Here is a 15,841-nt window from a genome sequence, read left to right on the forward strand (position 1 = left end):
AACAGTAAGGACAATCAACAAGAAACATATTAATTTACAAAATAGTCACTCGATCGGGTAGTCATTTTTCAAGTGTGGCCATTCAGATACATTTTACAGGGCTTGTTCTCTTATTTTGTGACAACCGTCTACATATTTTGCAGCTAATGCTGTACACTGACTTTTCTCCCCACACATGTATAGTAGCTTTTGGTGATCAGGGAGATGGATAAACTGTGCATCAATTTTGTTTATTTTATCAAAGAAGACTTCTCTTAGGTCCTTGTATTTCTCACAGTATAGCAGGAAGTGAAGTTCTGTCTCAATGTCCTCTCTCTCTCTCTCTCTCTCTCTCTCTCTCTCTCTCTCTCTCTCTCTCTCTCTCTCTCTCTCTCTCTCTCTCTCTCTCTCTCTCTCTCTCTCTCTCTCTGTCTCTCTCTATATTAATGTAAAAGAGTTGAATACTCTACACCCAGTGGCCTAATATTGAAGAAAACAGACCTGGGCTGGAATATGGAACCAACAATCTTGTATCTCCTAAAAAAATATAAAAATAAAAATCAGGAATGAAAGAAAGACGAAAGAAATGTCTCATATTCATATCTATTTTTGAAATCCATGACATTTACATTTAGTCATTTAGCTGCTTTTGTCCAAAATGACTTACAAGTTCTGTCAAGTCTGCAGGAAGGGTACAACTCTGCATATAAGTAAGATTGTTTGTTAAACAGTGTCAAACTTGAGTGCTACAGTCTTGAGTCCATATATACCAGCCGTGTCATGCTAGCATACAGGCACAGGTCATAGATACCAACCGTGTCATGCTAGCATACAGGCACAGGTCATAGATACCAACCATGTCATGCTAGCATACAGGTCATAGATACCAACCGTGTCATGCTAGCATACAGGCACAGGTCATAGATACCAACCGTGTCATGCTATACAGGCACAGGTCATAGATACCAACCATGTCATGCTAGCATACAGACACAGGTCATAGATACCAACCATGTCATGCTAGCATACAGGCACAGGTCATAGATACCAACCATGTCATGCTAGCATACAGGCACAGGTCATAGATACCAACCGTGTCATGCTATACAGGCACAGGTCATAGATACCAACCATGTCATGCTAGCATACAGGCACAGGTCATAGATACCAACCATGTCATGCTAGCATACAGGCACAGGTCATAGATACCAACCATGTCATGCTAGCATACAGGCACAGGTCATAGATACCAACCATGTCATGCTAGCATACAGGCACAGGTCATAGATACCAACCATGTCATGCTAGCATACAGGCACAGGTCATAGATACCAACCGTGTCATGCTAGCATACAGGCACAGGTCATAGATACCAACCATGTCATGCTAGCATACAGGCACAGGTCATAGATACCAACCATGTCATGCTAGCATACAGGCACAGGTCATAGATACCAACCGTGTCATGCTAGCATACAGGCACAGGTCATAGATACCAACCGTGTCATTATACAGGCACAGGTCATATCTTCATTGAGAACATGCTATATGCAACTATATGCATGTATGCCTGTATGACTCATGTATGACGCGTCACCGTATCCGCTAGACCGGAGGCATGACAGGACATTAGCAAGAAAACCCATAAAAAGCTAACACCTCTCACACCTATCACACCTCTCACACCGATCCCACCTATCACACCTATCACACCTCTCACACCGATCCCACCTATCACACCTCTCACACCTATCACACCTCTCACACCTATCACACCTCTCACACCTATCACACCTCTCACACCTATCACACCTCTCACACCTATCACACCTATCACACCTCTCACACCTATCACACCTCTCACACCTCTCACACCGATCCCACCTATCACACCTATCACACCTATCACACCTCTCACACCTATCACACCTCTCACACCTCTCACACCTATCACACCTCTCACACATCTCACACCTATCACACCTCTCACACCTCTCACACCTATCACACCTATCACACCTCTCACACCTATCACACCTATCACACCTCTCACACCTCTCACACCTATCACACCTATCACACCTATCACACCTCTCACACCTATCACACCTCTCACACCTATCACACCTATCACACCTCTCACACCTATCACACCTATCACACCTATCACACCTCTCACACCTATCACACCTCTCACACCTATCACACCTCTCACACCTCTCACACCGATCCCACCTATCACACCTCTCACACCTATCACACCTATCACACCTCTCACACCTCTCACACCTATCACACCTCTCACACCTATCACTCCTCTCACACCTATCACACCTATCACACCTCTCACACCTATCACACCTCTCACACCTATCACACCTATCACACCTATCACACCTCTCACACCTCTCACACCTATCACTCCTCAAGTCTCGACCAATAGTAGAATGGAGACTATTATGGGATGTTCAGTAGGCTAGAATGGATATTCAATGCATATTGTACAAGGAATATACAAGGGATATCAGGGAATATTAGAGAATATACAAATACAATTAAATATATATATATAAATAAATATATATATTCGGTTTAATCTGGCCCTTCACAACACCTAGGATTTTCCAATTTCCAAATCAAAGCAATGACATTGTAAGTTTACAGCACTATCCTGCAACGCACCGATATTCCTGTAGATGGTGCTCCACTCAGCTGCAATTGCCTGCTTGTGATCCCAGCTTTCTGTGGGGAAGTGAGCCTTAAAGTGTTGCTTATTATATTAAAAAATGTATTATACTTTTTCTTTTATAATACATCCACAGAGCTTTTAGAAAGGTGCAGAAAAAAGTATTGCTTTTCCCCCCAAACAATTATTGATTATTTGATGTATCATTAAAATACATTTAGCAGAGCTTACTCTATTTCTGCTGGGCAGGTAAACTCACTCTTGCTAATTCCCTGTCCTGTAACATTCAGCGCCTGTTCCACATAGCAGCATGACATGAACTTAAAATGAACCCGTCCTCTCCTCTTTTGTTTTCAGGGTCATCTTCCTGGGTCTGATTACTAGTCTCAGCGGCTCCTCCTACTTCTTCATCATTGTTGTCATCGTCCTCCTCAGGCGACAGTTTCGGAAGCCAACGGGGCCCAACGAGCCCCTGCAACCCGACATCGAACTCCAAATACCATCAGAACCCACAGAGGACCGGACCAGCGAGCCGCCTCACACCCCCAAAGAGCGGGTGAGGATGGAGGCGGGACAGGGTGAGGGAGAGGGGACTGGCACCGACGACCAGAGAGCCCTCCCCACACGTAAGGACGTAGAGGAGGAGCAGCCTACCAAATCCCAGACAGAGAACACAAATGTGATCCCCCCGACTCCTAGCCAAGGAGGAAAAAGGGAGAAGGAGGTGGAGGGGGAGGAGAAGTGCCTGTATTGATACTGATACTGCCTGTATTAGACTATGGCGATGTAATCTATATGCATGCTCCTTCCTCCCTGCTTAAAAAGCTGGATTCTGCGTACCATACTGCCATACGTTTTGTAACAGGTGCAGGCTCTCGCACCCACCACTGCACTTTGTATCAGTCATTAGGATGGTCCTCTCTGTACCAAAGAAGACAATCACACATGTTGATTTTTATCCTTAAGTCATTGCTAGGTAAGCTGCCCTTATATATCTCCAGACTTCTGTCCTTTTATACTTGCTTTTTTAATACCAGACGAGCAGCAAATGGGATGCTGTTAAATGTTCCTTTGATGCAGTCAGAGCTTGGTAAAGCTGCATTCTCACACTATGCTCCCTTTTTATGGAATACGCTGCAAGTGAAACTTTGTCTACAGGCACTTCCTACTGTGAATGCTTTTAAAGGTATGCTACGATTAGCCCTTTATGAAACATGTAACTGTTTTACCTGATGCTATTGTTGATGTGATTATGCTCCTTGCCACTGCACAAATGACCCTCTGTATTTATATTTGAATTGTATGTTTTTTGTTTAATGCCCTGTTTTATGTTGAAACTTGTTGTGTGCTGTGTTGGTCAGGACTCCCTGGAAGAAGAGATCTTGTATCTCAATGGGACATTCCTGGATAAATAAAGGATAAATAAAAAATAAAAATAAAATAAAGTAACGGGTAACGCACAGCGCTTAGTCGACATCTCCTTTTATCAATTTGTTAAGCAACTTCTATTCCTGACATTATTATTTTCTTTTCATTGCAAAGGTAAAAAAAAAACCCATTTGCAGTTCCCCCCAGCTATCACTTTTGGGCACCATGGATAGGCAAAAATACCCGCCGGTCCAACATAGTAATCAACACTGAATTTGAGAAAGTCCGTCCTCAAAAACAAGCAGAGGGGCAGGAAATCACAGTCTCGGAAGACAGGCTCAGAAACGAGCTCTACAAACAGAAGGTTGATATTCTTTTTAAGTGTAAACTATATAGTATTAGCCTAATGAAGATTTATTTCTGTGCATTGATTAACATTTTACAACTTAAAACACTGGCTATTTCTTATATATTTTTCATGTCTTAGGTTTCTGTGATACGGAAGCTGTGTAAAGAATGTAAATTGGATTCCTCTGGGTCACGCACTGACCTCCTTCTGAGACTATCTACTGAAATGAAGTCGAGGCACACTTATGATAAAATCTTTGAGAAGATTTGGGCTGCCTCGGGTACAATACATTACAGTGCTGCTTTAGTGTTGCCTCTGGTTATTTAAAATGTATATCCAGAAAAGATATGCGAAGGGCATAATTTAACTTTGTCTAAGACTAACATGTATCGGTACTAAATACCTGTATGTCGATATGAATTGAAAATGGGGGACCCTGATGTAAACAAGACAAACATCTTTCTCAGGTCTGCATCCCCTTAACAATTGTGTGTATTGAGCCGTATGGCGAGTGCCATACCTTGCCATACCAGAACGACGCCCCTGAACTCAGCTCCCTCTTATATTTCTTCCAGTGCAAGTCTCTAAGCCTATTCACAACCCACTGTATTTTCTATTCTGATGTGGTTTGTGTCAAGTGTGAAAGTCACTTGTAGCCTAAGCAGAAGTAAGAAGAAAGGCCTAACCTGAACATTTACATTTAAGCTAAATCCAGTTGTGAAAAACAAATGGTGCTAAACATCCACTGTATTTGTCTTTAAAGGGGAACATCACCAGAATTAAGAATTCCATTATGTTATTTCCATGGCCTATAGAAAGTTCAATCAAGATTTGTGAACATGAGCTACTATCTCCCAAGGCGAACAAACTTTTGATGTTATCAGGTCTAAAGTCTGGAGCTGCTCCTATAGACAACGAATGAGAGAATGATTTTGTGGACCCACATAATGTTTGTTTGAGTTTTTATACTCAAATATGCTTTATTCTATGGTAGTCCTCTCAGCCCTTGCAACCTCCTTTGACAAGCTCTGTCCCCTCGTTGAGAAACCTGCCCGCCGTTCCCCACCCAGTCCATGGCTGACGGATGCAGTGAGAGAACAAAGACAGGTCCTGAGAGCGGCTGAGAGGAAGTATAGAAAATCACGCCTCACTGCTGACATCGACACATATCACAACCTCTTGTTAACATTATCCAAAACCATTACTAATGCCAAAGCTTCTTTCTTTCACCATAGGATCGAGGCCTCTGCCAAGAATCTTTGCAAACTGCATGCTACCATGTCCTCCCTCCTCACTCCCCCCCCACCCCCTCCTCCCTCATCTTTTTCTGCCGAAGACTTTGCGATCTTCTTTGAGGAAAAAGTGGAGAACATCCGCAGCTCCTTCTCCCAACCCCCACCCATTCCAAACGCTGAATCGAGAACCTCATCCTTCACTCTGTCATCTTTCTCTCCCATTACAGAAGCCGAGACCCTGACACTGGTAACGTCGAACCGTCCGACTACATGCCAGCTGGACCGGCTACCCTCCCCACTCCTCCAGACCATAGCACCGGACATCCTCCCATTCCTAACTGCAACCATCAACTCCTCACTCAACTCGGGGGTGGTCCCCACCTCCCTAAAACAAGCCAGAGTCACGCCCCTCATAAAAAAACCAACCCTGAACCCCACCGTCATAGCCAACTATCGTCCTGTCTCTCTTCTCTCCTTTCTTTCTAAAACACTTGAACGTGCTGTATCCAACCAACTTACTGCTTATCTCTTACAGAATGACCTCCTAGACCCCAATCAGTCTGGCTTCCGGACTGGCCACTCCACAGAAACGGCCCTCATTGCGGTCACAGAGGCACTTCACTTAGCAAAAGCGAAAGGCCTCTCCTCTGTCCTGATTCTCCTAGATCTATCTGCAGCCTTCGACACAGTCAACCATCAGATCCTCCTCGCGGCCCTCGCAGGAATGGGAGTGGCTGGATCTGCGCTGACATGGCTGACATCATACCTCAACGACCGCTCCTACCAAGTGTCATGGAGAGGGACTCTGTCGGCCACCCGCCCCCTCCGGACGGGTGTCCCCCAGGGCTCGGTCCTAGGACCCCTTCTCTTCTCCCTCTACACTAAATCACTGGGTAACATTATCACGTCTCATGGCTTCTCATATCATTGTTATGCCGATGATACTCAACTCTTCCTCTCCTTCCCTCCCTCAGATATCCACGTCTCTGAGCGGATCTCGGCCTGTCTGTCCGACATCTCCGCCTGGATGACGACCAACCACCTCAAACTGAACCTAAGCAAAACAGAATTGCTCCACCTGCCGGCCAAATCCTCCCCCCTGACCGACCTCTCCATCACAGTCGAGAATGCAGCTGTGACCGCGTCCCCGACCGCCAAGAACCTTGGTGTTGTCCTCGACGACCAGTTGAACTTCTCTGCTCACATCGCAGCGACAACCAGAACCTGCAGATTCCTCCTGAGCAACGTCAGAAGGATACGCCCCTTCCTGACAAAAGAAGCCACCCAACTCCTCATCCAATCAACAGTCATCTCCCGCCTCGACTACTGCAACGCACTGCTAGCTGGCCTCCCGGCCACTGCCACCAAGCCTCTTCAACTCATTCAAAACGCAGCGGCCCGCCTGATATCAAACCTACCGAAGTCGGCCCATGTCACCCCACTTCTTAGGGACCTGCACTGGCTCCCCATTGCTGCACGTATCCGCTTCAAGGCCCTCGACCTAGCATACCGTGCAGCAAAGGGAACCGCTCCCGCCTACCTCCGGTCAATGGTCTCTAACTACACACCCTCAAGACCCCTACGCTCTGCATCTTCTGGCCGCCTCAGACCTACTCCTATCCAAGCTCCCGGAGGGTCATCAAAGAGAAGCCGCCTATTCTCAGTCCTTGCCCCACAATGGTGGAATGAACTACCCATCCCAGTTAGGACAGCCGAATCCCGTCCAATCTTTCGCCGTCGACTAAAGACTCACTTCTTCAACCATTATCTGAAATGATTAAAAAAAAAAAAAAAAAAAAAAAGACCCTGACTGTCATGCACTTGTCCTAATAAACTAACCTACACTGTAACACGCAACACTTGATGAACATTGTTACTCAGCTGATAGAGTTGTACCCTTCTTGCTGTCTTGTCGTACAGAACTTGTAAGTCGCTTTGGATAAAAGCGTCAGCTAAATGACTAAATGTAAATGTAAATGTAGTGTTTTCACTTCTGAAACAGAAAATGTATGTGTATACTCAGAACATTCCCCTGGGTGCTCTCAGTGTCACCTATACCATATTTCCAAATGCATTGTCTATAGCTCCAGAGTTTATACTTGATGGCATCACAAGTTTGAGTTTTAGCACTCCAGTTCCTCTCAGCCTTCCTACTGTCTCAATAAAGAACCTTCTCTCCTGTGTCTCCCTCTCAGCCTTCCTATCTACTCCTCCTTATTTGATACCCACAGCAGATTTAACACAATCCCTGTGATTTTAGGTAGAAAATTAAACAATACAACACATGACTGCCTCCCGCCTCTCTTGGTAATGTTTATATATGTATTTAAATGTGGATATATTTACCTACCTACCTGATGAAGGACAGACCGACCCCAGTCCTACTAGCACCATGCTAGTTTATATGGAGAAGTGCTCCCTCGTGTGTGACAAAGTGGTACTACAACAACACTTAACTACTGAGAGAATTATTACCTGTCTACAGCCCATGTCTGCATATTGCATTTAGACACACAATAGATGATCAATGGTGTTAATCATTTTTAATAAACTGTAGCCTATTTTATACAATAGCATAGCCTACTGCTACAGATGTGAATAAACATAGCACAGTCGTTTTCGTGATTTGAAATACATGAAGTGAATTACTCATCTGCTCATTGAAATGTATTCATAGCGATCTACCAAAACAATGATGGCCGTAAGGTGAATTGCACTTTATAATCTTTTTTTAATTTGGTCTGATGTGTGGGTTGGAGTTGAGTGAGGTCTGGAGAAATTCACACTATAATAAGTTACTATATATATGCATATTACGGAAGCCCTAAGAGGCCGTACATTCATACATTTTATTTGCTCCGTTTTCCCGTGATAACGAGTTAATTTAATTTGTTTTCTCGTGATAACGCGATAATTTTCTCGAGAAAACGAAACGATAGTCTATATATATTAAATCACTGCAGGAAACATCATTCAATGTCGCAATGTCAGAGGAGCAGGTAGACCCGTTCGTGACTAAAAGCCCTCCCGGGAGCGTTAGCATGCTAGCGCTAGTGTGATCCCATTTCTCAGAACCTGTGTGTCACACTGTAAACATATCCATCGTCGGCACACTGCATTCAGCAGCCTTGGCAACCTCCCTCCCTGTTCCTCTCAGCTACGTCACGTCGTCTGTCTCACTCCTCACAGGGGTGGGGAAATGATACTGTGTATTTTTCCTTTGTTCATTCAGGCCCTATCATGTGCGTTAATACAGAAGATATTTTTATTTGCTTTTCTATTTTCAAATGTAGGCTAGTATGTGTGTACGGTTAATTGGAAAGGCCCAGTACTGAATCTTGGATTCACTGCATTCAGTAGCTTAGTAGTGATTTTCCTTTAGTTTGTTGTTGCCATGTTGGACAGAATCAGAAACCCTCCTTGTTTCGTGTGTGAAGCCTATTAGAATGCCTGGAGCTGGACATGTTGTTGGAGGGCTGTTGGGCCATCACACCATTGCATGAGGGAGCTGCACATAACACATCTTCACTCCAGGAGATTTGTTTGTTCTTTCTTGAAATCCTCCTCACAGTTTGCTATAGTCTTAGGCCCCGTCCACACGAACGCTGGGTTTAATGTAACCGTGATTGTATGTGCGCAGTTGCACTGTTCGGCCACACACAACCGGGGATTTGCTACACTGCAACCGCGGTCTTTTGAAACCGGTGGCCAGGGTGGAGTTGTGCGGTTTTGCAGTTGCGTGTGGGCATAGCAACCGAGGTTATTCCCAGTGTTTACAGCAGAGCTGTCGCAATTATTCCCCATGTTCACGGCAGACCGCGGGGTAGAGAGATTAGAGCAGAGCCAACTACACCAGTGTTTACAGCAGAGCTGTCCCAAGTAGCGTTATATGAAAATGATTGTAACAAACTTTTGTTCAAAACGTATCGTCTGTGTTGAAGAGTGTTGTGATCGACTGATGTCTGTTGACGCTCAAAGTAAACATGTAGCTGCAGCTAAACTAAACTCATGTGTTGTCAAGTTATTGTTATAACTTATAAGGAACCCAGTCCAGACTGCATCCCCTTAACAATTGTTTGTATTGAGCCGTATTGTATTGTACCCATTGCTCTGCCCGTGAGTACGCAGTTATACACGGTTGTCCACCTGTGTTCACCGTGTGGACGGAGTTTTATTTTTTCAAACTTCGGTCATATTAAATCCAAACTCTCGTGTGGACAGGGCCTTAGCTTCATCCCTGTTGGACTTTCCCCATTGTTCTAGGCTTACTACTGCCACCCAGTGGTTTCACTGTGGCATGTCATCTGCTTAATTACATCTCTTGGGGTTCCGTTGCTCAGTGTAGAAACCCTTTCATGTCAAACGTAATGTTTTGTGTTACAAAAAAGAAATGGGAAGATGAATCCATTGATGTTTAAACTGAGACAAATTATATCACATGTCTGTTCAGAGTCCCGCTGAGTATTATATCACATTAGTCAAGCGAACGCAGAGAGACACTATTGGCAGTGTGTGTCTCTGTGTGTGTCTGTGTGTGGCAGTGTGTGTCTGTGTCTCTTCCACTCAGGGGCGTAATTTGCGGGGGGGTCCCTGGAAAATGTCCCCCGCATGATTTCAGAATGCAGTATTTGTCCCCCCCATGTTTTCCAAACCGCTGCAACTGCGCAGCCTGGCGGCCAGCACTGTGACTCGCTACTACACAGTGCCGGCACTGCAGATTTACCCTACTCTTGGAATTCATTGCCAGATCCTCAAAGTCATACATAGGGGCGCTGTCTCGATAATGCAGTGTTATTAAAGCAGCGTGTAGCCGACGCATGAACCAGTTGGAACTGGAAATCCGTTGGTAAAGAAATAGCGGCCTGGAATCATTTTTGGGACGCTCTGTCTCAATTCGCAGTAAAGGAATATATATCTGCGGTTTCCCTGGCGGATGGCGAACAAGCCAGCTGATTCTACTATGAGTCATGACATTTGACATAGTCTATGACATCATACTTAACTTAAACTTGAACACGGAGGCAGTTACAAGAACTATCCTCCGAGCCCCCGGGACTCCGGGAGGATACTTGTATCATAAAATATTCTCGTCAGCAGTCTCCTCTGTGTGTCTTTGTTTTTTAGTTTGTTTGTGGCAGAGACTTAGGCCATGGTTAGACTAGGTGTTTTTGTTTTTGTTTTGTTGCTGAATGAATACGTTTGCTGTCCCAGTTAAATAGAAATGCCGCTTTGGCAGGAAAACGCGTTGCCCTACTGACAACGCTGAAATTGTGTTTCCGTTTTGGATACTCGCCAAAACTCGCCGACAACGTGTCGTGTAATCTGCGCGGAGCCGTTGTTGCTCAACACCCATGCGCAGTAGATACCGACATCTGCGTGCCCTCACCAACGTCCGGTGACGACAGAGCTGTCCCAAATAGCTGCAGCTACCATGTGTTGTCAAGTTATTGTTATAAGGACCCCAGTCCAAGCTACAACAGTCTGCATTCCCTTAACAATTGTTTGTATTGAGCCGTATTGTATTGTACCCATTCTGCAATATGTTAAATAAAGTTTACATCCATTCATTCTGCTAGCATTAACGATTGCATGAGCAGCTGGCTAATGTGAGCTAACGTTAGCTACCAGACCCTGTTAGCTCAGAGCTCCTCTTTCAATCTTAACAAGCATTAAACAAAATGGCCCAGTCATCTATTCACCTTTGTTTAATACATGAGGCGTTGTCTAATGTTATCTAGCTACTGATAGCTCCTGATATCATCAGTTTGGTGCTGGCTGGCTAACATGAGCTAACGTTAGCTGCTAGCCACAATGCTATACTGTTATAATGGCATATCCCTATCGCGTTAGCATGTAAGCTAACAAAATCGGCGATCTTTTTGTGAGACTAAACTATCCGCTCTTGGTGGTCAATTGTGTTAGTTTTGTTTCATCAACAAATGAGAGGCAGAACACACAGTGAATGTATCCGTTTTGTTTATTGCACTTTTATTGCACTTTCTTTGCTGAAAAAGAAATGCTACATTGGCTAAATGGCTCACGGAGGCATTTAAAGATGGTGGCTTGTTGATTTTTTTGCAGGAAGTGTATTGGCACATCCAAGGTAACTACCTCCCTGCGCATGCTCAGTGCTGAATTCGAGACGCGATCCGTTGCGGTCTGACCACGCCTCGTTCTGACAAAACGAAAGTGCTCAGGTCGCAAAACAAATGTCTAACTCGCCTGCCACTATGTTGCACTCTGGAAAGCGAAACTGATCTTGAAAACAAAACGAAAATACCCCTGTGTCTAACCGCAGCCTAGACAGGGGTTCTCAACCTTTCTGCTGCCAAGGCACCCCTGTGTTCAATAAAATATTCAAGGGGACCCCTACATACGATATAGACTTTTCCGCTCCTGTCTTTTTTGCTACAATGATGACAAAAGTGCTTGTTTTCAAAATAATGTTTATTTAAGAAACCGGGAAACACATTTGTGTGCAGGCTATATAATGCATTATTAACAGGTGTTTCAGGTCTAAATGGCTTAGTACTGTTGACATTACACTGCTTGTAGTAATAAATCAAATAGCATATTTCTTTAAATAAAATTACAGAAAATTATCACTAAACTGCTATCTGTTGCAGCTGCACACTTCTCCATAAAAATTGCATATTTGGATAAGTGTGACCATTTCTCAAAAACAGAAAATCATGTATTTTTTTTAAATACAGAAAAGGATCACCAAGTTACCATTTCTCAAAAAATATAAATAAATACAGAAAATAAGCACTTGTTCACTCAGTGGACATTTCTAGCTCAATGCGAGGTCTGCTGCTGCTGGCTAATAATACGGTCAATACGTGGGGAGATCTTTGACAAGGCAACACGCTTGTCATCCTCAAGGCTCAACTTGGCCTTATATTAAGCTTTGTCTCAATGTTGTCTGTAAAGTTTTTTTTTTATCCAGAGTAACTTGGTGACCCTTTTCTGTGTTTTATTAAATAATGATTTTCAGATTTTGAGAAATGGTCAAACTTATCCAAATATGGTATTCTCATGGGAAACAGTGCAGCTGCAACAGATAGCACTTTAATGATAATTTTCTGTAATCCAAAAATAATTAAAAAAATAATAATAATAATAATCTCAAGGCACCCCTGGCAGCTCTCTGCGGCACCCTAGTTGAGAACCGCTGGCCTATAAGACAGATTCGGGGTCTCCGCCCTTGAAAGGTGCGTCTCCCTGAGGCTTCTCGTAGTCTAGCATTTCCTGGGTCGTCTCCTCTCCTTTCTTGAGAGCCTCCTCCTTCTCACTCCTCTTGCGCCTCGCCTCCACCCAGGGTATCAGACACAGCACGGCTCCTCCGATGATGGGGGGGATACCTGCCAGGTAGAAGGCCACGTCGTAGCTCCCCAACCTGTCTCCCAGGTAACCTGCGATGAGAGGTCCCACGGTCATGGGCACGGACATTATGCCGAGCATGAAGCCGATGGCCTGTGAAAAGTCATTGGAGCCCACCAACTCAAAGATGATGGGCGCCATGATGCCGCTCAAGCAGCCGTCGAACAGCCCCATCAGCAGGCACACAGCGATCAGGCCGCCAAAGACGTGACAGAGGGGGATCATCATGGACATCAGGCCGATCACGAACAAGGAGGACACCTGTAGATAGACTTTGTTGACACCCTGGACGTAGTCTGCCACCCTGCCGAAGATGAGGTTGCCCACTGTGGACGTTATGCCGATACACATGAGAAGAACCTCCTTGTTGGCGTTCGTCCCGAAGCGCTCCTCCACGTGTTTCATCAGGTGAACGTAAGGCACAAAGTAGCCGAAGAGGGCGGCGGGTATGCCGAACACCCAGATGCGGTATCCCAGGGACCTCCAGATGTTGCGGAAGTTGAAGATCTCACCGATGGGCTTGTTGGGCCGCAGGGGCGTGTAGGTGAACCCGGCCAGCATGAGCACGAACATGAAGATGCTGAGGACACGCATGGTGTTCTGGAGACCCACGCTGTCCAGCAGGAGGGGGAGCAGGAAGGCCACCATGATGGTGAACACGTTGCCGCCGGTCGCCACGATGCCGCTCACTAGGCCCAGGCGCTTCTTGAAGTAGTGGGGGAGGATCACCAGGCTGGGCTGGTAGGCAAAGGAGCAGCCGCAGCCAAACACGATGCCATAGGTGAAGTACAGGGCACCGAGGGACTTGACAAAGGAGCTGGCCAGGAGGCCCACCAGGGCCATGGCGGCCCCGCCCACTGCTGTCACTCTGCAGCCCAGGATGTCTGTGAACACACTGGCGATGGGAGAGCAGAACAAGATCATGCCCATGGAGAGAGAGCCCACCAAGGCTGTTCTGGATCGCTGGTTGGCATCATCTTCGGTGCCAAATTCTTTGATGAGAGACAAGAAAAGGATGCCAAAGGTGTTTTGTATCATAAACACCGAGCCGTCACACCACATGGCAGCCAGCATGACGACCCAGCCCCAGCCTCCCTCGGGGGGCACAAACTCTGCTGCCTCCTCAGGAGCCCCAGTGGCCGGCTCCCAGACGGGTACCTTGGTTTCACCACCATTCTCCTTCTTCTCCTCTGTCTCTTCTTCTAGGCGCGTCTCGTCCATCACTGCTCTCTAGTGCTGTCTTCTGGAGCAGGTAAGTTCTCACTGTAACTCCCTCTACTTGCAATGATGACAGCAACACGTTCTTGATATTACTGATTGGATTTATTTCAATCCGAACCGTGAGAACTGTGAAACACATACATGAAACAATAAATCACAGCTCAAACAATAACAACATACATCCATATTATCGGAGCAAAGCGTTTATTTTGTACATTATCTAACGTTAACACGAACCTAAACTAACGTTACAACTAACCTAAAGTTAGTTTAGGTTTGTGTTAACGTTAGATAATGTACAAAATAAACGTATTCCGCTGCTATAGACCAGGGGTTCCCAAACTTTTCAGGCCGGGACCCAGAAAATAAGGCGTCAGAGAGCCGCGGCCCAATGCACATCGTCAGGCTTTTTTTTCTTTTTTTTTTGCCTGCCGACCGATTTTTTAAGCCAAATATCACTTCAATCCTATTAAGTTAGTTCAAGTTAGTTATTCATTTATATGTGCTATTTATGAGAGGGCTAACTTGTTGCAAAATAATAATGATAATAATAATAGCCTCATTAAAATACTATTATTGCTTCGGTTGTTTTCAGCGTTTTATGTGCATAATCTGTTATTTAGTTTGAAATGTTCGTTGAAATAAGTCGATTTTTCGTTTTTGTTTATTTATTAAGTTAATATAAAACCATATAGTCACATTTTAGAATACAATAGAATAGAATTTTAGAATACAACTAGAAACACTGTCCTGGCCTGCTTCTAAGTTCAGTGGCCTTAAAAAAAAATAAATAAAAAAAAGGGGGGGTTTTTGGATTTAATTTTTTATTTTTTTTAATCATCTTGCGGCCCTCCCGTGGCTGCTCGCGGCCCACCTTTGGGTCGCGACCCCGACTTTGGGAACCACTGCTATAGACGTCGCTCTTTTATTTTGAAACCCCCCAGATAGGAAGTCATTGCTCTCGTTATTTGCTTTAGTGTCTGCCCGGTTCTGTGTTTGTTGGTTAGCTCCGTTAGCTAGCAGCCTATCAAGACCAGCCATTGGATTACTGTTTTCTAAATTGGGGAGGCTTTTAATCGTCAAGGTAAGAGGATTTTAAGTCATGGTATCCATAAACTTCAATCGGTTCGGATCCTTTGAATGAATGAGAATGTCAACAAACACGGCTTCATGTTGAAATCACTGACTGCGCCCAGAGAGGAGTGGTTAGGCAAAAAATTGTTCCGAGTATATTTGCTTAGAAAACGTAATTGTCTAATTCAATAATTTTTTATTTCTCCACATGGTAAATACACAGGTCACAACATGTTTACAGGAACGTTTTGGAGTTGTATTTGGAGTGTATTTCGTGACTGTAGGGAACTTGAGGCTACAACTCTGCCCCACTTCCAGTGATGAAGCTAAGCTACGCTAACGGAGCGGCTGTTCCCTAAGCCTAATGCATGCACAGAGACAAAAAAGGTATGTATCTTCTTGTCTAACTCCAGGGAAGATGTTAAATAAGCTAATTTCCCAAAATGTTGGAGTTTTCCAGAGAAATTTGATTTTTCAATGGCCTCTCTGCTGTTTAGTTTAGCAAGCCACAGCGGCGTTGTCCCAGCTGAAACGTATAAAAGGGAA

The 15,841-nt window shown here is 44.7% G+C and overlaps 1 protein-coding gene across 1 annotated transcript; it reads right to left on the bottom strand.

Moving 5' to 3' along the window:
* Positions 1 to 12,796: 12,796 nt before the first annotated feature.
* On the bottom strand, positions 12,797 to 14,221 carry LOC311248645 (monocarboxylate transporter 10-like; the record flags this gene model as incomplete). The annotated part of the gene is made up of 1 exon (XM_084339499.1): positions 12,797 to 14,221. The coding sequence occupies one exon, from the start codon at positions 14,219 to 14,221 to the stop codon at positions 12,797 to 12,799; it is 1,425 nt and encodes a 474-aa protein (XP_084195625.1).
* Between the last annotated feature and the right edge of the window lie 1,620 nt (positions 14,222 to 15,841).

This window comes from Notolepis coatsorum (genome assembly GCF_963971535.1).
Source record: "Notolepis coatsorum genome assembly, contig: SCAFFOLD_247, whole genome shotgun sequence".
NCBI classification, from domain to species: Eukaryota; Metazoa; Chordata; class Actinopteri; order Aulopiformes; family Paralepididae; genus Notolepis; species Notolepis coatsorum.